Source organism: Hyaena hyaena, unplaced genomic scaffold, assembly GCF_003009895.1.
Source record: "Hyaena hyaena isolate Hyena2069 unplaced genomic scaffold, ASM300989v1 scaffold_4, whole genome shotgun sequence".
NCBI classification, from domain to species: Eukaryota; Metazoa; Chordata; class Mammalia; order Carnivora; family Hyaenidae; genus Hyaena; species Hyaena hyaena.
In genome coordinates this window covers 6577699-6601943 of record NW_024080636.1, presented here as the reverse complement: position 1 = coordinate 6601943, position 24245 = coordinate 6577699, and the positions used below count along the sequence as shown (strand labels likewise).

Sequence of the window (24245 nt, the reverse complement as noted above, 5' to 3'; positions counted from 1 at the left end):
CTGCCAACTCCCACTATATCCCCCAAGGTCACCGGTTCTTCCTCACACCCGCAGGTCCGGGCCCTCCCAGCCCATACCAGGCACTCGGCCCCCCTGAGCCAGTTTGCTTTGGGAACCATCCCTCGCCCCAGTTCCAGACCTGACTGCCACTTTGCAACAGCACTTTCCTGAGCTGATCGAGTGGCCATCAACAAGGAGCTGTCCTGTCCGGCCTGCTCCTGGGCAGATGCACTCACGTAACTTCCCTGAAGGAAAGATTTTATCTGCTACAAACCTATCAATCAGGGACGAAAACATAGAGCAACTTTCTCTTCTTGCTCCAAGGACAACTCAGAATTTCATCTACAGAAAAGCAGGACATGAATGCTCAGGTCAGTGACTGTGTGGAAGCTGACAGGTGTCCCAAGCGACCGCCCAGAAAGCCACCCGCTCCCAGAAGTACCCAGCCCCGGCCCGGGCCCCATGCGCTTGGCCTACTGTGTCTGAGCACCCCAGGATGCAGGGGGAAGGGAAGGAAGACACCTTCTCCTCAGTCCCCGAGCCCGGAATAAGCCGATAAAACCCAACTGGATTGAAATATGAAGAACGAAAGTCTTCGGGTCACTAAGGACATTCTAGATAGTTCCTTAAATACTGCTTCTAAACCCCAGGACACTAACTTTACTGCCACTCGGAAGGAGGAGAGACGCCCTCTCCCGGCTCCTCCCTGCCAAGCTGTCAGCGGTGAGCACAGTCGTGCTGAATATTCTCATTTCTAAGCCCTCGCCCAGCTGACAGTGATCTATGCCTGCTCCCGGAGGAGGGTGGACATGAAAAGCTTACGACCTCAAATCTTAATGGGCTTATGAAAAAGTATGTTGTAAGGAGCCCTGCTTCTCCAGTTTTATTAGATTAACCCCATCCATCAGCTTCAACGCCACCTGACGCACGGTGAGCTGCGCTGCGGCACCCTGCAAGGTTCGGGAGAGCCAACGACGGCGGTCACCCGGTCCACCGTGTGGGGCTCCCGCGGGGGCTGCACTCAACGTGCACGCTCCTCCCCTCCCCCAGGTGCGGCCCGTGACACTGCTGCCGTCACAGCGACCCAGGCAGCCTTGTAAAGGGGCTGGGAGAAGACATCCGGAAGGACCCGTGGGAAAAAGACCAGGCTGCGGAACAAAGGACAAAAGGTGTGGGGCAACCCTGTGCGTGGTTTAAACTCGGCGCCGATGACTGAGGTGGGCAGAGCCCAAGACCCGGCCCAGGATGCCCGCGCCAGCCTCACATCCCCAGCACCTACCTACCTACACACACACGCACGCACGCACGCACACACACACACACACACACACACACACACATCCCGGGAAACCCGATCAGCTGGGCCACCCACCTGCTCTTCCCTCTGGGTCTCTGGGTCGAACTGCCGGGTGGGAGGGCGCTGGGGAGCTGACAACAAGGAGGCTGTGCGCCAGCCCCAGCACTGTCTACGAGGTCATCTTCACCCCCGCCCCGAGGGTGAGGCCCGCAGACAGCAAGGGGACTCCCCACGGTGGGGCCGGGGGCTGGGGGTTACGGCAACAGGCAACCATGACGGGTGGGGCTGCAGGGGCAGCAGGTGCTCGAGGCGGGGCTGGAGGCCGGGCCACGTAACCAGCGCCAAGCTCGGTCACAGGTGGGAGCCATCTGCAGAAGCCACGCCACCCTCTGGGAAAAGAGCCGCGAGCGCCCAGAGGCCCGTGGCTGAGACCACAGACCCGGACCCGCCCCCCAGCCTGGCCACCCGTTGCCCGCGGCCCCAGCTGAGTGCAGCTGAGTGCAGCAGCCTCCGCTCTGCCCCGACACCCTAACACCATGACACGGCCACCCCCGCACACCTCCCGCAGGGCAGGGCAGGCCCATCTGCCTCTTCAGCCTCCACATCCGCTCCTGGTGTGGGCCAGCACCTCCTGGCTACGGCTCTGGGCCCAGCCCTGTCCTCAGCTCCAGTCCTGCTGAACTGTCCCCTGGGGAGCCTCCCCTACACCCCCGGGCAGAGTGAGATGTCCACAAGTCCTGGACCTCATCACCTCTGGCTGAGCATGTGTCCCCGCCAGGCAGTGGAGCCCTATGGGCAGGGATGCCGCTCAGACATCTCAGTGGAGCCGGGGCCCACATCAGACCCCGCGCAAACGAGGGCTCACATTGGAGAAGGTGAACACGCGGGAGGAGTCACAGGTGGTTGGACAGCGGACGGATGGTCGTCATCAGCAGACACGCATCCTTCGCATTGGGGCCAGTCACACACGGTGCCTGCTCTGCAAATCCAGCATCTTCTCACCGGCCCCACACTGACCCTTCCCCTGCCTGCAGCGAGGCCGCATCTGCCAGGCCCTCCACACCCCGCGTCCCGCACACCCACTGCCCACACGCCCTCGTTCCCAGAGGCCTTCCTGTGTTCCACATGCTCCTCGCTCATTCCATCTAGGCCGGGGCTCTCAGGCCCCGTCCTTCCCCGATGCTCTCTGCCACAAGCCTTGGCACGGGGGCAGATCCCGTTCAGGGCCCACGGCCCTTCGTTCCCCGCTGCGCCACGGGCTGCAGAGGGCCTGGCCATGGCCACGGCGGCAGTCCTGGCTCCTGGGCGCTGCTCCGAGTGATGTAGACCTGGGCCCCGCTCTCACCGTGGGGCATGCTGGGCACCGGGGCACCAGCTGGTGCGCGGGAGGCAAGTACACAAGTGTGGCTCACGGGGAAGGGAGGTGGGGGCCTTGGTCCCCTACGGTCTGAGACCCCAAGGCCCAAACACTGACACCTTGCTGACCCCCGGCTGGAAACGTCTCCTCGAATCCCCACAGCCATCTCCCACCACACACTTCAGGAAGCAACCTGCCCAAGGCCAAGAGGACAGTGCTGGGCTCAGCAGACAGGCCGTCCCGCGGGAGCAGGAGAGGCCACAGAGATGCCTTCCCCACAGGGGCCTGCGTGACACGTCTGCACAGATCCTTTCCCGGAAGGACCCAAGTCCATTTGACCGCAGGTGGGCCATTCGGACCTTTATCGGCATTAAAGACACCCTAGGACACGGTCAGGCCGCTTCCCCGGGCAGGTATGCACTGGGGGCCTGGGGCCCAGGGCCTTGAGCACCGGCACCATCTGCTCTGAGCGGCCGTGTGTGGTGGCCCTGCCTCAAGAGGTCGTGACCTAAGGCTGACAGCGTGCAAATGACCGGATCCGAAGGCAGGGGAGACCCCACAGTTCTTTTCCCATTGATTCACTGCCAGCCCCGTGAAGAGTGTGACTGAAGACGGCCCTCCGGGCGTGGGCAGTGGGGGTGTCCTAGTTAGGAGTCAGGTGGCCTCCGGTAGCACAAGGAAGGAATTTAGTAAACGCCTTAAGGCAAATGAAGCCATCTTGCAGTACTCACCCGGAACAAGATCTTTCTTTTTTTTAAACAAAACCAGCAGGTTGTGGGAAGCGTAAGGCCTCTGACGGCACCCTGGGCACCAGCCCCGTCTACCAAAGCCGCCACAGCCTCGGGATGGATGGGAGGAGCCGCTCTTAGAGCCACACACATGTGCTGGGGGAGGCAGGAGGAAAGTGGCACTCACTGGGACACACCCGCGGCAGGAGGGCCGGCTCCCCAGTGTCAATCCCCAAGGACCAGCCAGAGCCCCGACTGTCCCCCGGGAACCCAGCTCTTTGACCCCAGGTGTGGTGCTCTTCATTCCGGGAATCACCCGGAGGCACACTCACTCCAGAATCAGCCTTGCAGGACGTCCGTCGGGAGGAAAGGACCCCAGCCCGTGGCAGGGGGTGCCCCCACCACCCAGTGAGCCTTCCCCACTGCACCCAACAGCACTCACCGTTAGCTTGGAAATGCTCAGGACCACCCACTGCACAACCAGCCTCCTACCCTCTTCCCCACCCCCTTCACGGTCACACCCTTCAGAGGATGGAGGGGTCACTTCAATGCAAGCTGAGGTCAGCCCCCCCCCACCCCGAGCATGCCTGTCTACAGCCACCAGCGGGCAGCACCCCACTGACCCAGTGCCCACGGGCCTTCAGGTGAAGCTGTCCACTCCCCACGGTGCCTCACTGACCCTGACCCACTTCCCAGAGCGCACCCCACACAAGGCAGCCACTCACCGTGTGGGTCTATTCGATTCAAACTTAGAGACACGAAAACTAAAACTTCAGTTCCTCGGCCGCATTTTCCAAGTGTTGAATAAGCCAATACGTCTAGAGGTGACTGGGCACTTCCATCATCCCAGAACCTTCTACTGGACGCTTGCTCCGGAATCCATCCCGCTGGCTCTGTGCATACCAGGGTTTCCCTCCCTGCACCCCCTCTGGCCCCCTTGCCACCCGGGCCAGGCCCCTGCACCTGTACACACGTAAACACCCACATCGGGTTACTGAGAAAAATGCTATAGTGAATGCGGGGGTGCACAGCTCTCTGGGACATTGATCTCATCTCCTTTGTGTAAACAAATTCAGTAAAGTTGCAAGTTAAATATCAATATATGAAAATCAGGTACATTTCTCTACCCTAACGATGAACTATAAGAACAAGAAATCAAGAAATCAGTCTCATGCACAAGGGCTGCAGAAAGAATAAAACACTTAGGAGCAAAAGACTGAAAACCATAAAATGCTGATTACAGAACCCAAGGACAACAGAAACGCAAAGGTGCCCCGTGCTCCTGCCCCGGGCGCTCTGCCTGGGGGCCCGGGAGCATCAGCAGAGCTTGGAGAAGGGAATTCTGCTCGGCAGGAGGCCAGGGGTCCACTGTCAGCCCACCCGGAGGAGCGGGCAGAGGGGGCAGCCGTGGTGAGGGCAGAGGAGAAACCGCGGGGGGCATGCCTCGTCAGGGGCCCTCGCAGGGCCGCCATGCAGCCCGCATCCCTCTGGGTCCCTCTGGGTCCCTCTGGGGCCTGCGGGAGGAGGCCGAGCTCCCGGCAGCACTGTCAGGTCGCAGCATTCGGGGCAGGAGCTGTCGGAATGGGGACCCCCACCCCACGACTCCCCCCATCCGCGCTGGCTCTGAGTCCGCCCCTGTTCACGGGAGAGCAAAGCCCACGCGCCTCCTGGCAGATGCACACCGAGAGGTTAGCCTGGGGAGGAGAAGGGAGGGTTGGAGAGAAGGGTGAACAAAACAAGGGCTGGGGACTGACCACCTCTCCCCGCAGCTGCAGACCGAGGGCAAAGGCCCCTCTCATCCAAGGTCATCAGCACCCACACACCGCGTGGAGGATGAGACGCCTCCTTTCCACACACAGCCTGCGGACGGGGAGCCAGAGGCAGAGTGGGCGGCCAGGTAACGGAGGTCAGGCAAATGGCTCCCACGGCCAGGGCTCTCCAGGAGGCCGCTGCCTCCTCCAGCCACGGCCGCCTGCACCAGCACCGCTTCCCGTAACGCGCCACGTGCCCAGGGGCAGGGGCCACCTCCCTGAGGCTCGGCCGGTTCTGCACTGCCTGTGCTATTTAAATGCCTGTTTTCAAGCCTGCGCTGACCTCATTCACATTCGCGCCACTTCCTGGTCCGGAGCCTGGGCGGAGCGGGTGACCCCAAAGCCTCCGTTGACACACCACCCCGGAGGACTTCGCGCTCCCTCGTGAGAGTTAAAGAGCTACTGAAACCTCTAATGGCCCAGCTAGTAAATACCCCAGTTTAGGGGAGAGCGATCACAAGCACGCCATCCTCTGATTACGATGTATTTCCATTGCCAAAAGACGCAATACAATTTCATGGTTACTTGGGCCTGTAAAATAGAAATATCCCCAATTTTTAAGATATGAAAAGGTTTACGACCAGGGTACTGTCAGTTCAAGAATGAGTCCGTGGTACAAATGAGTCAATTCATGACAAAATTTAATTTCAGGAAAATTAACTCAATAAAGATGCCACAACCGTGCTCAAAGTTTTAATGCCTATTAGGAGTTTTAGCGAGTGCAGGGCTGGGGACGCGCAGATCCGTTTCCTTGCTCCTCAAAACACAATTGACTTCATACTAATGTATCCGTAATGGGGACAGTATTACAAGGAACTTGGTGTTTAATGAGGGGGCAGGGTGTCCAACAGCCTAACCCTCACAAATGGACAGCGTTGCAAGTCACGGGATATTAAGTTTGTTTCCTGTGATGCTACAGAGACCCAGCTAATAGCACCGGACTGACAGCCACTTTAACCAAACAGCCCAAGGAAGGCTTTATGTCCCGGCGAAATCCAGCGGCCAGAAACTGTAACCGCCGGGTGCCAGGAAAGCAAACCTAAGCGGGGGCCTGCACGCCAGCAGCCAAGCGGGCGTCAGTTCCGTAGCCGCCATCACCAGAATGTGTGAGCCGCCAGAAAGGACGGCCTCGTCCACACGGCGGGCTCAGAAACACACGACAGCCGCAGGCCCCAGGCGGGACGCAAGGACCACCCTCAGGAACAGAACTCCGCGGGCTCCCGTCACCACGAGCTCAGAGTAAGATGGCAGCTGGTGCGGGGGCTCCGACCCCACAGGAAGAACGCACGGTCCACACCAAGGGCCCCTTTGACGGAGGGACGGGGAGTGGAGCGCAAGACACGCTCTCGGGACCCCTGCCTCCCACCCACACGGTCGTGGACACCCACGGCAAGGCTCCCATGACGGCGCCCAACCAGACTGACCCTGCCTGCGCAGCAGCCGCCACGGGGAGCTCCCTTCCCGTCTCCAAAGGTGCCGCCCCCGGCCCGGGGCCCGCGCAGGCCCGGCACCCCTGCAGCACACCCTGCCTCCCAGTGAAGAGACGGGCACGTAAGGCCCCTGCCTTCTGCGGCCATGATGGATGGCAGGCGTGGAGCCCGCGGCACCGCCTCAGCTTCGGCAAATGTCTCCGACAAAATGAAAAGGTGCCAGAATAAGCAAGGGGACACTCGAGGGAACAAAGGTGGTTTGTTCCAGAAAACTCAATCTCCTGAGGAAACGAGTTCCATCAGAATCGGTGGAGAGGAGAAAATTTCACATTGCACTGAACCTGTCAGTGAGTTTTTAGAAAATCTTTATTATAAGTAAGCTCAAAACGGAGACAACCCGTGAGTCCTGAGTGAGATCGTTCCCCACAGCTGCGGCTCAGGCCCACCGACCCGCTCGTGAGCCCTGGGGACGCGGTCACCGCACGAAGGGAATGAAGTTCAGCTACAAACAGAACCACGGAAGTTCTTCCCGTTTTACATCGTTTCCCATGACGACACCAGAGACGGGACATTTAAAAGACCGCCTGTCACAGAGCAGGCGCCTCGCAGGAAGGGAGGGGGGAGGGGAGGAGGGGGAGGTGGGGGCGCACAGGGCGGCTCACCTGGTAGGTGTCCCACAGGCGGATGGTGCAGCGGAGGGGCACCTCCCTCATCAGCAGGTTGTTCATCCAGCGGAAGGCGAACTGCAGGTAACGCACCTCGTGCTGCTCCAGGTGCCGGTGCACTTGCTCTGTGCGACACAAACACAGGCCGTCAGGGAGAGCCGTAGGGTCCCCGCCTCAGAGCCCCCCCCCCCAACCGCCAGACACACAGCCCCGGCCCCCCCGCAGCAAGGGAGCCATTTGGACAGACGCTTCCTCCGGGAAAGTGAGCACTGGGAGCAGGGGCAGGAAGACACGGGCTTCGAGGATGCCTCCCAGGTCCCCTGCTCCCTCCTCCCTGCTCCCAGGTCCCCTGCTCTCTGCTCCCAGGTCACCTGCTCCCTGCGGGCCAGCAGGCGGATGCCCCACCCCATTAGAGGCACAGTACCACTGCCCCTCCGTGGGGGAGAAAGTGGGCATGTGGTGGCGCTTTCTCCTGCCAGGGCAAGTCTACCACACCCGGGCTGTGGTCCCAGGAGGGGCTCGGACAGAGAAACGGGGAGCCGGGAGCCTGGCTCCCAAAACCACCTCAAGCTGGGCCCGGGCAAATGCCCCACCTGCCCAGGGACCCAGCCAGTGAGCAGGCCAGTGGGCCATGGGCCTGGCTCTGGGCCGGGGCATCTGGAGTCCAGATTTGGGGCTGGCCTCTCAGAAGGGCCAGGCTTTACCAGCCATCCCCTCCCTGACGCACCAGCACCCACTGGCCACCAACTGTTCCTCCCTCCCCTGCTCTGCAGCAGGCCGAGCCCCTCCCCTGCTCTGCAGCGGGCCGAGCCCCTGCAGCCTGGGCCCCTGTGCTGCCAGGTAGTCAGCACACACTGACAGTGTGGAGCCTGCTTGGGATTCTTTCTCTCTTCCTCTCTCTCTGCCCCTTCCCACTTGTGCTTAGTTTCTCTCTCAAAATAAATAAGCTTAAAAAAGAAAAACAGGAGGGGGCAGGAGGGGTGAGAGCACCGGGTCCTGAGACCCTCTGCATCACACAGGCAGTGACAGGCTGAAGTGTGAGTGCCTGGCGGGAGGTGCGCCCGCCTGCAGGGCAGGAAGTCTGGCCACAGAAGAGCTCTGAGCACCGCTGGGACCCCGGCCCCAAACCACCGCTATCCCTGGCTGAGCGCAACAAGCCCGCCTGGACACCCGGGCGCGGCAGGCGGGGCGGGACACCTGCGGCCGGTGTGGGGGAACGGCCGGGGCACGCGGTGAGACTGGTCACAAGACAGTGACTAATTGCACGGGGCTGATAAGCACACAGGCTCATCCTGGGGCCCTTGCAGCCAGCTGGGAGCAAGGTGCCAGGGAGGAGGCTGATGGCACCAGGCAGTGGGAAGACCCCAGAGGCCCCCAGCCTGCCATGTGCTGCCACTTCAGGTACAGAGGTAGGGACCGGGGGCTCCACGCACTGCATGGGGCAGGCCCGGGCCCAGGCTGCCAAGGCCAGGCAGCAGGCAGAGAGGGCAGCCCCGGGGGTGAGGGGGGCTGGCACCTGCTCCCCCCGGTATCCAGCTCCTGCAGACAGGGCCCCCCCCCCCAGAGGGCAGCTCGCATGCCAGGGGAGGGGCTGGTGTGGGGTCTGCTCTGTGCAGAGGCCCCGGCACAAGCCCGAGCGAGCTCAAGGGAAGCGTGCATCTCCACACGACCGGCCCCACTCATCCGCCCTCGAGAGCCTAGGGAGGACACTCCTGGGGATGCGGGGCTAGAACAGAGCAGGCACCGGGGAGCTGGTGGTAGGTGTCCCACAGACAAGGGCCCGTGCCCTGTTCCTGGGGCACTTGGTGAGCGCAGGAGGGGAGACAGCTGGGAAGCTCAGGGGCGGGTTGGCTTGACCACTGAGCGCAGCAGGGACTGACATCATCCCTTACAGCAGGGCGTCGCCCTCGCCCCCGTGGCTGTTAGAGAACACAGGTGCTCAGACCCTTCTCAACGTCCTCGATCAGAACCTCCCAGGTGGGGTCTGAGAACCTGTCCTAGGTCCCCAGGAGATCCCCTCCAGGGGGCCCGAGGCTCAGAAGGACAGGACTCCGGCCTCCCGCACGGGGTCCAGGTCCCGGAAGTTCCCGCACAGGCCACGGCAGGTACAGGCCGCAGGCGCTGCTCACCGGGCCCACCTAACCGTGTTCTTCTCATCAACATGGGTTTCACAAGACAATTGCTTTTACATAAACTTCATTTCACTCCCAGAGAGAAGTCTCCACTCGCTCCAGGGGTGGGTGACATCGCCAGCGATGGGTCCGTGGTGGGGCCTCCCTGGCAGAACAGAGTCACAGCTTCTCACTGAGAAGAGCCCCAGACAGGAAGGGGTGACCCTCTCCTGTGTCTCCAGCCTCTCAGCTCAGGAGCACTTTATGCCACCAGGGGGTTCCTCTCAAGAAGTCTGCAGGATTCCATAAATGGCCCACAGTTTGCGAAACCCTGGTGCACAGAATAAAACTGGAACGGCTCAGAGTGCACGGCGTTCTCGGCCCTCAATGCCCCAACATGCCCCCCGGGGTGTCTCCCCAGGTGACACCAGGTGCCACGATGCTCAGCGACGCCTGGCCACCCCGTGTCCCTCACGCCACAGCCCTCCTCCTGGCCCCCCAGCCTGTCCCTACTCACGTGCCCAGCACCTGGAGAGTTGTCTCAGACACCCCCTCCTTCCTGGTGCCACAGACACCTCGAGGAGACCATCTGTCGTGCCGTCCTGGGCTTCATGCTCAGGGGCCGTGCCCGCCCTGCAGTAGGGGCCATGTGCAAGTGCCCTCTGTGTCTGTCAGATGACCAGCCGACTGAAGGAACCGTGAGTGTGGGGAGAAAACATGACCGACCATGGATGGACGAAGCCCCAACCTGCGATCTTCCTTCTCTGCCTCTGCTCCCCAATCCCCATTGCCGGAGGCATCCCCAGGCCGCGGTGCAGGGGAGGGGCCATCCTCACACCGTGGTGCTGGGGGCATCCCCACTCTGCGCTGCCAGGGGGCATTTTTAGCGACACGACAGGATGCTGCTCTTTTTAAAGAACTGAAAAATGACTTCTAACCTGCAGTCCTCAGCAGGTACAAAACTAAACTTCTGGAGAGTTCCGAGGGCCCCCAGTGCCCCTCCCCTCCAGGCCTGACCTTTGCCTGCTGCCCCAGGGCAGAAGCCCCACCAGCTGAGACCAGCTTCCACTGCGGGGAGTCACTGACACGGGCCCTCTGGTAAGTACTTGAAACCCAGCAGTTTAGGGACTTGCGATCTCCCTGAAGCAGCCTCCCCCTCCTCCACCCAGAGTGGAGCCACTTCCCTGCGTGCGCTGCCGGATGCCTGCGAGCAGGTGGGCAGACCCCATCACTGCCTGAGAACAGCCAGGGAGGAGGGAGGCCGGCGCGGAGGACGCTCCAGGGACAGGCACCCGGCCCCGGCTGGTGGTCACAGTCCCGCCGGTCCCTCCAGGGACAGGCCCAGCACCTCATGCACGGGCACAGGACAGAGCCCAGTGCTGCGGCAGGTGGGCAGCCTGGAGCCCCCCAAGGCATGGCGGCCTGCCCACCTGCCCCCGGCAAGCCACCCTCGTGTGCATGGCACAGCCCAAGCCCCAGCAATGACAGCAGGGCAGTGGTCACATTTTAATAGTTGGGAAAGACATGCCACCTCCAAGCTGTCTAACATGGGTTCACGCTCTGATACAACAGGTCACCACACACTTGGACACTGCTCATGCACCCTGCCCCTGCCCAGTAACACAGCGGTCTGTTAGCGGAGGGGCCATCAGACCCAGGGCACCACGGAGGGGCTCTCCCTGGGGTGCCACCAGTGGGTCCTGCCTCAGACCCTGGCCTCCTGGAGGACAGGGACTTTTGTCCCGGCCCGGGGGCGGACACGGAGCCAGGTCTGGGGCTGAGGGAGAGCAGCGGCCACAGCTGGACACCCGCGGGAGACGGGCACGGGACGGAAACTGGGGACGCGCACCGCCCGCGTGAGGCAAGGACAGAGCAGCCCCGGCCTCCGTGGCCAGGCCCCCGCGTCGCTGTCGTGCTTCCAGCATGCGTGAGGACAAGGTCACCGGCTTACACGCTGGGGAAACTAACAGCTCTTGACACGTGCCCGGAAGGCAGGGGACACCTTTCTAACGTGACCTGGCGAGCCAACGGATCTGGAAAATTACACACACATTTCCAGAACCTCTATCACTGAAGCACCCTAAGTAAACGGTAAAGATTAACCCCTTCTCTTCTACAGTGAGCTCCAGCTGGCGCCCCACGTGCAGTAAGTCCCCGGCCCCCGCCCCACGAGGTGCAGACAGCGGCAGGCCCTGGCTCAGGCGTGGCCAAGAGGAGCCCATTGCAGCCAGCGCTGCCAGCGCCCTTCATGAAGGGGCCAGGCCTGCAGGACCCTGACCCGGGGCCCAGTGCACGGAGGTGGGCTGGGAGGCGCCCACGGATGCGGGTGAGGAGCAGTGGACTGGAGACGGGACTCAGCACCGCGCCACCCCACGTCCCGCAGCGACCCCACACTGACAGATGGGTGCAGGGACTCGCCCTGGGTCTCCGGGTACCAGCACTGGGGGCGCGGCCGCTGTTTTCTGCAGAGCACGGCCCGGCTCATCTGGGAAAGCACGGGCTGCAGGAAAGACCAGAAACCCGCCGCCGCGCTGACCCCACAAAGACACAGGCAAAGTCCTTCCAGAACAAGGGCTCCTCATCCACCAGCTCTTTCAGGGACGATATCCCGGGTCTCCCCCACCCCCGCCACGTACCCCGGCCCGTGGGAGAGGAAGCTGAGCAGACGAGGCCTGCGTCCTGCCCCCCACAGCTCAGCAGCTTGGAGGAGAGACACAAAGGAAATTCAACCTTGAACCTGACAGTTGTCCGTTGTTCCAGAATAACGGACCCTGCGTGCCCAGGAGAGCCGGGCTTCTCGCTGCCAGCTGGGGGCCTCAGCGCTCCTGAGAGGGGCTGGAAAGGCACGGCCCCTGCCGCTGTGGGGGGGCCGCGAGGGCCAGGCGTGGCCCACGTGAGGCACCACGGCAGGACACCCCGGCCTACCACCCACAGGGCGTGGCTCACGCCGACGTGGCTTCTCGGGAAGTGTGTCGTGGAGGGTGACAAAGCCGGCCCCCCACGGCCCCCCAACGCCCCTCGCGTGCGCAGGGCTCCGGGCGGGGCCGCCTCCTGGCCAGAATGTGCTGAGAAATGGACAACTAAACTCTCCACGTGACTTTCAATTTATATACATCAGGGCTGCAAAAGTATACGCTGAAAAGCTTCATTTTTCCTATTTTATAAGTAATTGTGAGCAGATGCTCTTTCACTGATAAAGGTAATTTGGTTAGCAATAATTCTGAATTTGAAATTTTCCATTTCACTGGAAATAAACGTGTACATATAATGAATGAGCAGGCAGATGTAATTATTGTCATCTTTCAGGTTGAAAAGATTTTCTTCATAAAACCCCCCGTGGCAGGCCCGGGCACTGCTATTGCTGTAAAGTCCCCAGGAAGGTACCTGTCAGAGCGACACGCAGGGAGGCCACTGCGGAATTTGCGGGACACCTTCCTCAGCACTTCAAACAGCAGATCTGCAGACTGGAAATTCTATGGAAACATCTTGCTTTCTTGATTAAAAATAAAAATAAATTATGCAAAAGCATTGTGTTCCAGGATTTATGCTAAAGAGAAAAAAAAAACAAAACACGTATCCCATTGACTTGGCATAAAAAACACATACTGTTTATGCAGGGCAGACACTACTTAGATTTATTTGCCCAAAGAGTGAGCATAATTGCTCACACTTAGATACCTGACAAAGAAAACCGTTCAAAACCCTACACAAAGCCGAGAACAGACATGAATACATCACGCTTCTGCTGGGCAAGGCATGAATAGGCTTCGATTTGGGGGAAAGATTTCAATTCTCCATCAGTTAAACAGGTAAAAAAAAGAGAGAGAGAGAGACAGAGAGAGAGAGAGAGAGAAAAACAAGAGCCACCTGACAGTGAACATGGGCCTCTTCGCAGCCAAGAAGCCCCTCGTCTGGGCTCAGCCACCCTCCCGGTTTGCAGGACTGCTCTGTGTTAACACTACGGAGGCAGGGCCGGGGACCCAGGCCTCGCTGTACAGGGGTGTAGGGTGAGGGGACTCGGCCAGGAGGAAGGGGCTGAGGCAGAGGGCAGCAGAGGTGGGGCACCTCCATGAAGGAGAGGCCCAGGGCTCCCCACTGCAGACACCCACAGAGGTGCCCCGAGGAGGGTCTGAGCTGGAAGGGGGGGGGCAGACAAGGGAAGTGAGGACACAGAGCGGGACCCAGGACGTCCCCCGGCAAATCCCTGCAGGCCGACCACCCCGCAGCCCCACGCAGGGACAGAGAGCAGGCTGTGGCCGGAGTCTGGGCTGCTGGCCTGTCCCCTCCTGCGGGCAGCAGGTGAGCCTAAACCAGACACTAAGGAAGAATGCTAAGACCTCAGGTATAGAGTCAGGAGAGCCTGGGTTCAAACCCCAGGTCGGCTTCTGGGAAGTTCTTGAAGGCTCTCTCTCAGTGCCCCGAGGTCCTCCCACGGACAGCCCGCTCCCTCAGTGCACTCTCTCAGGAAAGTTCCTGGCACGGTGGCTGCCACCGCCCCGTGTGGGGCCTGGGGGAAGGGGGGCAGGAAGGGGCGCCAGGAGGGGTGTCCCCCGGCCAGCCTGAGCGCACAGGTACACAAGGCGGGTGTGGTGAGGACTCCTGACCCCGTGGCGGGCCTAGTGTCAGCGGCAGCCGGGTGGGACCGCGACGCAGCGTGCCTCGTCAGGCAACGTTCTCCTTTCAGGACACACGGCTGCACTCCAATAAGGATCACTACAACGTCTCCAAAAACATTTTTACCTCGGAAATTAGAATGGAAATCAATAGAAATTGAGATTTATTTAGACCATTTAACAACATCTTAGGAATGTGCTGATGGTGTAAAGAGAGAAAACGCACCCGCGGCCCATCCTGTGCCAAGAACTCCAGATCCCGGCGGGTCCCGCCCTGTGGGGTGGCCGTTCTACACCTTCCGCATCCCCCACGAACAAGGGGGAGCACACGAAGGTCAAGGAGAATGAGCGACGTGGGCCTCCCAGGAGCACCTCTGTGATGTCACACGCTGTCCATTCCACACGGACTCTGGACCAGGTCCCTGGTCAGAGAAGCCTCAGTGCTCTGTAGCAGGAGTGGGTGGGGCTGGCCTCTGCCCCTTCCCGGGAGGGAGGCTCTCAGCCCTCGCGCCTCCCCCAGGGCTGGGTGTCCCTGCTATGCTAACGAGAGGGGTTCCGGTGAGTGCACCCCGCAGCAGTGGCAGGGTGGGGGTGAGTGGGGCCCTCACCAGCCAGACATTGGGGAGACAAGTGGAGACTGAGCCCAATGCAGGGCCTGTGACCCACCCGGGAGCACTGTGGGGAAATCAGAACAGTCTGGGCACCCAGCCGCAGCCGAGCTTCCACAGAGGGCGGGGTAGGCAACGCGCCCCGACTCCGTGGGGGCCCTCCCCAACCACATCCCATGGCTCCGGATCTTACCCTTCACGATAAAACCCCCATCGCACGCACAGTGCTCTCCTGAGCTTCGCGGGCCACTCTAGTGGACGGTCAGACGCAAGGGATCCATGGGAACCACCAAAGCTACGGCCACTTGCTCAGAAGTGCAGGTGGCCCGGGACCGTGGACGTCTGGTGTCTGGAGCAGAGCCGTCTGGTGGGGAACTGAGCGAGCCCAGAACCTGTGGGGTCTCCTAACGGCAGGGGTGCACTTGCGCCCGGGGTACCAACAAAACACTCCTGCCCCCATCAAATGCCCAAGGCGCGATCCAGAAAGACCTATGGAAAGAGGCCAGACACATGTTCCCGAAATAACTTCTCCGAGGCTGGCTTTAACACCAAGGTCATGCTACGCGACTGCTATCTCCTCACACGCTCCACGCAAGCGTGTGGGCGAAGACGGGTCAGACCCAAGGCCGTGAGCCATGCCCGAGCAGGAGAGACCAACGTGGTCGCCGCATGAGCACAGGGAAAGGCCGGGGCGCAGTCGCCCCCAGGCCCCGGGCGCAGACTCCAGCAGGCACCCTGGGGACCCAGCGGACACACAAGCAGGGAGTGAAATTTAGGCTCCCGGCAGGATGTAAAAAACAGTGTTTATCTGACACCACAACACGCTATCTTTCCATCTTTAGAGACGTATTAAGCATATTTTGTTGACAGTAACATTATCTAAAATACAAGTTCTTCTGAAGCTACTGCAGACTGAAGCGACGAGGCATTAAATCATCCTCACCTCACAGATGTGTTCAGGCGCTTCTCCACAAACGCCTGTTTTCCTATCAGAAAACAACGGCAAACCTGACGTACTGGGAAGGACGCAGATGACAGAGCGGCGTCCCGGGGCACCCAGAGCATGGAGGTCCCGACAACCCCTGCAAGGCCACCCCGGCCGCGTCAGCATGTACACATCTGCGGAGCCCAGGCACAGAGGCGGCGGGGGGACACCAGGCGGGACGGACGGGAGCTGCAGGGGCCTGGCTGCGTCCCAGCCAACACGCGTGCAGGGATTTAGGTGGGGGCATGGTGAGGGCACTGAGGAAGAGTGCCCGCCCCAGGTGCCAGGAGGTGGAGAGCCAGCGGGGGGCCGGGCCTGGCCTGCAGCTGAGACAACAAAAAGCCCCCCAGTGGGTCTCTGGGCTCCCTGACCCCCCAACAGGGTGACGTGGGGCATGTGCACGTGATGGTGGGGAGCAGAGCCACACAGGCGTGAGGAGACGGCCTCAACCCCAGCGCTGTGGGGTGAGTGGGGGAGGGGAGCCTACGACACTGCTTCTCCTTTGTTCATTGTGTTAGTTTCCCTATTCCGTAACAAATGTTCGCCCGGTGAGAACAACGAACCTTTGTCATCTCACAGCCTCTGTGGCTCGAGTCCAGGTAGGACCGGCGGGCTCTGCCACTCGGGGCTTTCCAAAGCTCACTGAAGGCTGTGCTCTCATCTGGAGGCTCGACAAAAGCAGCCCCCGCCTCCAAGTTATTTCAGGGTGCTGGCAGAATCCAGTCCCTTGCAGGGCTGGGCCTCAGGGCCCCGGCTCCTTGCTGGCCATTAGCCAGAGGCCACCCACATGTCCATGCCCTGTGAGCTTCTCTGACTGGCCGCTGGCTTCTAGAACAAAAGCAAAATCTCTAGCTGATCTTCTAAACTGGAGCCTTCCATGATGTGATGTAACCACGGACTGGCGGCCCACCACGCCAGACTACTTCCAGCCACGCGATTCGCCCAAACCCAGGAGCAGGGTCACACAGAGATGTGGACACGAGCAGGCTCCCCGGAAGTCACCACAGGGCCTGCGCACCACGTTCATTCACTGCACTTGCCTCGGCCGGGAGCAAGCCTGTCTGACCCTGTGACACCAGCCAGCACATTCCCCTTTCCAGCAGGGCAGCGAGGAGGAGGGCCCGAGCTGCCCACCACTGCAGCTCGGCAACCTAACCGTGGCAGTGAGTCAGAGAGAAAGAAGGTTCTGCTTGCCCTCCACCTCCAAGCCAAGGGGCAAGGCCCTGTTTTAAAGGGGGCAGAGAGAAGAGAAGAAAGAAACTGAGCTAGGTGAGCAGTGGGCTCGTCATCAGTTTGCAAACTGTCTCATCAGCAGTAAAGAAACCCTGACGAGACCCAGTGGAGGTGAAGACGAGGCCCTTCCCCAAAAGTACTCCATCCACTGCAGCGTATGGAAACCAGCCACGAAAACACGGACTTCTGACCACGACCTGCGAGCCCCCATACCCAGGCTGGTGAGTGGTCCGTGCCTGTCCACCACTGAGATGCAGCTCAAGCACCACGGCCCTCCCAAAGCCTCTCCTGACCTCCCCCTCCTCAGCACCCCACCGGGTCGCCCATAGACTTCGCAAAGAGATGGAGGGACGGCCACCACTTTAGTGGCCTTGGTGACTGGCATGCCACCTTGCCTGTTCAACTGGTAGCTCATACTGACAGGGCTCCTTCTGATTCCTTTCCACACCCAGGACCCAAAGGGCAAGACAGTAAGAGTTTTTCGTGAAAGTGGGCTGCACGGATGGATGGACAGATGGACACCCTGATTACTGGATATGTGGATGGATGGACAGTCAAATGAGGGACAGGGATGGAAGGATTGCCGGATACATGGTTAAACGCTGGGTGAGTAGACGGATCAGGGAGAGAGGACAAACTGCAGGAGGCTAATCAGTCAGTAAAGGAAAGATGCACAAGATGGCCGATCCTCGCATGGCTCCGGGAAAAGCCCTCTCCACAGAAGCCTGTGACTTAGGTGTAGGCCACGATCTCACACACAGGTCATGAGTTCGAGCCCCACATTGAGTTTTCTACTGTCAGCACAGAGTCAGCTTCAGATCCTCGGTGTTCCTCTCTCCTCTCACTTTCTCAAAAATAAAATCAACGTTTTTAAAAAAAAAAAAAAAAAAGAACCGCACTGAGGCATGACAGCCGCAGGGCGAGTGGCCTGGCCCCACGTGCTGGCACAGGCTGAATATGGGGAGGCGGCCACCTCCCCAAACCACCCCCAGGGCTGAGGGTCCGTGACCGCAGCCTCAGTCCCAGGGCAGGGAAGCTGGGCCGCAAAGACCAGACCGGCGGGAAGACCGGCCACAGCACCACCGTCCCCGCCCAGGGGGTGCCCCGCGCAGGCCTGCCCGGCACCTGAGCCCTCCAGGAAGGGTTAGTCCACAGGGAGCAGGGGTGTGCAGAGAACTGTCTGATTTGGGCGTCAGGGGCTGACTTTCTGCCCTGACACGGCGGTGCCTCGTGGGCTGCATCTGTTTTCCTCTGCTCTGTTCCAGGCATCACAAGCGTCCCCGAAGCTGCTGAGGTTCTGAGCAGTGAACCTGGTAAAAGAACGTTAGCGGGTACATGAGCAGACCAAGGTTACCCGAGCACTTAACTTCCGTACCATTTCTTTTTTTTTCTTTTTTTCTTTTATTTATTTATTTCTAGGAGAGAGAGAGAGACAGCGGGAGCAGGGGAGGGTCAGAGAGAGAGGGAGATACAGACTCTGAAATAAGCTCCAGGCTCTGAGCTGGCAGTCAGCACAGAGCCTGACGCGGGGCTCAAACCCACGAACCGCGAGATCATGACCTAAGCAAAAGTCGGACGTTCAACCGACTAAGCCACCCAGGCGCCCCACTTCCGTACCATTTCTTAACAAACAACCAGAATGCAGTCTAAAATGATGAGTTTATCAGAGAAGATCCACTCCAGGGAGGGTTTTATCCATCATCATGTTGAAAGACCTAAGAAGCCCTTCACCCCCCCATACACAGAAGGAGTCTGTCCCTGTTTCTAGCACTGAAAACCTGCCCCAGGGAACTGGAAACGGCTGGCTTCCCGCCGCCGCCTCGAGGAGGAGCTACCCGCAGTTCTCGCTCTGCTTTCTTGCCTGTGACACAGAAGCGTGAATGGTCACTTGCGTCTCCCTGGGCACCTGCTGCCTCCAGGACACCACCTGTGCCCACAGCCGCCCCCACCCTGCCTCTGCTCTCAGGGAGCACTCTTCGTGCCTGCTGCCAGCCGCCGGGGACACAGGCCGCAGTGCTGCCCCCCCCCCCCCAAGGGCTCCGGCACCCCGGCTCAGACACGACCCTCCCTCACCAGCCACAGTGCCCCATGTCTCACCCCATGGCCCGCGGACAGGCCCACAAGACGCTCACACAAAATGCGGTTTCCCACGCTGGAGCCCCTCCACTGCCCCCTCCTGTTCAGGGGGACACTTCCCCAAGGACCCCCTACGCCAAGCTGGGAAGTCCTGAGCGAACATCACTCTTCACAGGACAGACCTGCTGCTGGCAGAGCAGAGGAATCCCTGAGCTCAAGCACCGGAGACGCAGAGAAAGGGGAAAGCGGCCGAGTCAGCAGCCCCGGGGGTGACTAGTCCTCGCTGACAGGCACCCAGGGCAGCGCGGAAAGGCCCAGAGCTGGCGGGAGAGCCATGCCGTCCAGTCTCACAAGACACTTCTCAGCCCAAACAGAAGCACGGGCTCACGGCACAGATGCCTGGCAGACACCCACTCGGCCCACGATCAAAGTGAAGGTCACGGGTAAAGGGAGCCTGCTCTGCGTGTCCACAGCAGGTCCCTCCCGCACGTCTGGGGACTCCTGCTGAGTCTCGGCACCAAGAAACAGCAAATAAACCCAAAATAACAGACACCCTGGAAAGAAAAGAGAACGACAACAAAACCTAAATGTGCCGCTTCAGAAACGGCAAAGTCCTGGATGCACGGAAAGGCCACGTCTCCTCTCCGTCGAGCAACAACCTGCCGCATCCCCGGTGTCCCTGATGACGTGGTGTGACCCGTTACCGGGAGGGGGTCGGGGGAGACACCTGGGTCCACAGCTTACTGCCCTGTGCCAGCATGTACCCACAGGGCAGGGGCTGCAGCACCCCGGGTCCCGGTTACACACATTCTCAGCGTGCAGCTCACTGGGGCGGGGGGGGTTCTCTCTCATGGCAGCACCCAGAGACTGGAGCGGCCACACGCATACACACACACACACACACACACACACACACACACACTGTGCCTCCCCAGCCACAGGGCAGCACCCAAGGGATCCAAAATCAATAGGCCCCACCCTTCATCTGTGTGGCCCAGACTCGACGCTCCTCTTAGCCCGTTTCCCCAGTGGGCAAGTGCAGACACCGGCCACCAGGAATGAATGGGATGCAGAGCGTGCAGGGCTCAGCAGCATGCTGGGGGCCCAGGCAGAGCTGCGTGAGCAGTGAGCCCCGCGAGGGCGCACACCTGGCTGGCCGCGAGGGCCTCCGAGCGAGGACACTGGCGGGCCACCCCGTGGAAGCCACTCCGAGACCGGGACGGCTCAGGGGCCTCCAGAGAGATTTCTAGCACCTGCATTCACCCCTCCTCCTTCCAGGACCTCCCAGTGACGGAAGGGGCAGATACGCTCGTACAAGAGAAGCGATGAAAAGAAAACTCTGTGGAACGAGACAGAAACGCACAGGCGGCATCTCCCCAGGGGACCTGGAAAGCTCGAGCCGATGCAACACTGCAGGCAGCAGGAAGTGAATCGCTCGGCATGGAACAAGCCCACAGCCCAGAAGCGGCAGCGCGGGGAACCCGGGGAGGGGTGGCCTTCGCCCCAGAGCGTGCATCTGTACAAGCTGCGGGATGCCCCCCACCTGCACCCCCCGCCTGGCAGCAGCCGTGCCCCTGCCTGTCCAGTCCTATGACCCTGAGCGCAGGGGGACGTCCTCCGCAGAGGTGAGGCCGGAGAGGGGCGTCCTCCACAGAGGTGAGGCTGGGCCTGACACAGGGACCGGCAGGGGGCAGGGGGACGTCCTCCGCAGAGGTGAGGCCGGAGAGGGGCGTCCTCCGCAGAGGTGAGGCCGGAGAGGGGCATCCTCCACAGAGGTGAGGCTGGGCCCGACACAGGGACCCGGCAGGGGGCAGGGAGACGTCCTCCGCAGAGGTGAGGCCGGAGAGGGGCATCCTCCGCAGAGGTGAGGCCGGCCCCGACGCAGGGACCCGGCAGAGGGCAGGAGCCCTGAGCTGTGAGCACCTACTCCACCTGCGCTGTCCCCTGTGTGGTGACAGGGAGCAGAGGGAACATGGGGAAGGCTGGGCCCACCAGGGACCCACAGCCCGAAGCATGGAGGACACAGAGGCCATGGTGAGTGAAGACAGGAAGCGCTCCGCTGCCTTTCACGGAAGAGCTGGTGGCTCACGGAGGCGAAGGCGACCCCCACCGTGGCCCTCGTCCCGCCGGCGTGGAAATGCCGGGCCGCAGGTTGCCTCCTGTCCCGGCTGTGAGAGGGATGCTGCTCCTTTATGGTAAGGGAGACAAAACCACGCCCGTGCTCCAACAACTCATGACCACGGACAAAAATGACTTTGGGGAATCGTTTTTAAACCTGATTTGATGGCCTACATTCAAAACCAAGACAACTCTTTCTTCTTAAGGTCAAGGAGAATCACTTTATTTGGAAGTCTCTACTTACAATTTAATTAACTAGTCTCAGTTTGGCAATAAACCCGGAGCATCAATCTCTGGATGGAGGGTCACAAAGATATCATTCGGGAGAAAAGCATCTAAATCATGAGCTCAGAAGGCCCCACGTGCTGCACTCATGACATAGTGGACAGCCATCCCCGCCCCCCGGAGTAAACACGCTCCCCGACCGAGTGGCTGATGGCGGTGCTGGTGATCCAGTGTCAGTTCCAGGAAGGAAAGGCCTGGGAAAGCCACAGAGACAGCACAAAACAGACAGAGACAGCGTCTCTCAGGCTGGCACGTCCACCCATGAAGGGAGGGGCTGGAAACACAGCCGTAGGCCCCTCCCCGGCCCACCCTCACTTAGCCCGGCCAACAGCGGGGTGGTGATGGCTTCCAGACACCATCAGGCAGGCTGGGTGGCGGGGCCACATGATCTCGGAGGGCCCCCACCTCCTCCTGCACAGGGAGCCTCTTGTGATTCCGTGCTGGGTGCAGGCCTGGAAGAAAGAAGTCCCAGAGCGACTGCTAACATTGTCTTCTAACCCCGAACAGAATGCCCTCGGCCTTCAAAACCCATCCACACACAGTGAGGAAGTTCTTAACACACAGCGAGGAAGATCTTAAGAGCAAGCTAACGCTTCTGTCCGCAGGCCACGAGCTCCAAGACCCTCTTGGGTCACTGCAGTCCGAACATGGGCGGAAAGGTGTCTCTTGGTTTTAAGAAAGCAAACCCCTCTCTACCTATTCAGGGGGAGCACCTGGAAACAGACTTAGAGGGGAAAGACAACACACAGGCCAGAGGCAACAAGGTTTGGGGGAGAGAGCAGGAAGCCAGAGGGGGTCACAGAGGGCCCCCGAGTGACAAGACTCCTGCCTCTCTCCTGACACACGACTCCGGCCCGGGGGACAACAGTGGGGGCTGCAGACCCATCCCTAAGGTCTGGAGACGACGGCGGGGAGGCCCTGGGACCTAGGGCTGCAGGTGCGGGCGAGGGCAGAGCAGGGGAGGCCCGCACCTGGCCTGTCTCCGGCCGAGACAGCTGCGGGGCTGGGGAGCTCGGGGACCCTCTGAGTCCTGGGCCACTCGGCTCTCCCGGTGGCGCTCAGTACTTCAAAGCTGTGGCAGGCGCCCCCTCCCCGAGGACCCTGCCTGCCCCTGGGGGTGGTGGGAAATGTACCCGGAGACCATCACCCCATAACAAGGCTCCTCCAAAGAGAGAGCACCATCCCTGCAACCAGCATGGTGGCCAGTGGGTGGGAGAAGCCAATAAATCCGAGGGGCCCGCAGGTCACAGTGAGGCCAGGGCCCGGCTCCATCCACCGGGGGGACGTTTACATTGAGCGAGACACACCTCAACGATCACCGGAAAGTCAACTCTCACTGAGTCACCGGCACCGCACCCCCAGTATTTCCCTGTCATGTCACCCGCAGCCAATTACATGGCAGTTAGCGGGGTCGTGCGGCACAGATCACGGAGCCTGTCCACACACCAGAGCCCCCTTCCGTGGATTAAAGGGAAGAAGCATGGGGACCGGAGAGTCTCAGGCAGAACGAGAGCCATGGGGGAAACCCATGAGTCTGCGGGCACCCAGGGACCACTCTCACCCCTGCCTCCTAACACCAGCTCTGCCAACAAGAGCTTCAACCTCAGACGGCATGGACGCAATCCCAAGCCTGGAACACGGCGGGAGCCCTCGTGTGCAAGACACTACACTACACGCTTTATCCCTCAGTCCAGCACCGTGAGGTGGGCAGCTCTGCACACCAGGCATCGTGCTGGCTGCTGGGATCTCGGCATGAGAACCCCGGCCCGGGCCCCAAGCCAGGAGGAGGGACCCACGTTTTATTAAGAGACAGCACGTCAGGTTTCCCGACCTCCTGCGTCCTCATGGGGTGGCATGAGAGGCAGCACCGACGACACCAGACGCTGGCAGGAAGTCCCGGGAGGAACCGCGTGGGGGCTGGGGACCAGGGTCGGTGGTGGGCATCACTACGCCCTGGATGCAGGCTGCTGTCCCCTAGGAGATCGAGGGGCGCAGGCAGGGACGGCAGCGCTCTGCGCCCCTGGGACACTGCTGGACCCGACATGGGAGATGCGCAGAGCCGGAGGGACACGGAGCTCACCCAGCCTGTGGGGTAGGTGTGGCCAAGAGGGGCACGGCTCTCACAGCGGGGATGGTCGTCTACTGCTTGGGAGGCCACTGTGAGGAGTCAGCACAGTAACGCAGGTAAGACCTGAGGACGGAGCCCAGGCCACCGTCAGCCACTCAGGTCTGTGACAGAGGCTGAAGCAGAGCCTGGCACATCCTCCAGGTAGATTACCTCTGGGTCATATTAACCTTCCACTATTCCCTTGATCTTTTTGTGCCTGGTGACGCCTCCCCAGAACGCAACAGAACGTCCACGCAGGTGAGGCCACATCAGACCGACCTGGCTGAGGGCCCTCACGATGCCCACCGCACCAAAGTGGCTGTGCCGCCCACATGCCCGACGGAAGAGGGGAATGTTCAGACCGGGAAGGCCTCAGACGGCAGGTGCGGGGACGGAGTCCCGGCCGGAGCCAGGGAGGCAGGCACAGGGACGCGGCCCCACGGGGCACACTCGGCCTCAAGTGCGACCACACAACCCTGTTCTGACGTCGCTGCCGCCACACGTGTGCTTTGCTAGTCACCAGGCCCCTGTGTCCCCGGTGAAATATGGCTCACTGCAAATGCTCACATCAGCCATCCCGGAGCCTAATGAGGACAGGAGCCGTGGAGAGGAAGCTTGTTATTTTTCACTGTCGCGTGCCGAGGCTTCCACGGCCGGGGCCGTGCCACTGATTTATTCTCTGCTCTCCGACTGCTTACCTTGTAGCAGTAATAAAAATATTTTCACTTGGATGGTAATAAAGCTGAATCTAGTTTACTAGATGTAACTGAATTCTATCTTGAAAGAATAAGTCAATTTTAACCTTACAATGTAGTCAAGAC

General features: G+C 60.7%; 1 protein-coding gene across 2 annotated transcripts in view; it reads right to left on the bottom strand.

Moving 5' to 3' along the window:
- Window positions 1-24245, bottom strand: part of TBC1D22A (TBC1 domain family member 22A) — a 299853-nt gene that overhangs the window by 81198 nt on the left and 194410 nt on the right. For both annotated transcript variants that reach the window (XM_039236992.1, XM_039237000.1), the window contains exon 11: window positions 7286-7413. In XM_039236992.1, the coding sequence (XP_039092923.1) occupies window positions 7286-7413 (128 nt within the window). The remainder of the gene's footprint in view (window positions 1-7285; window positions 7414-24245) is intronic.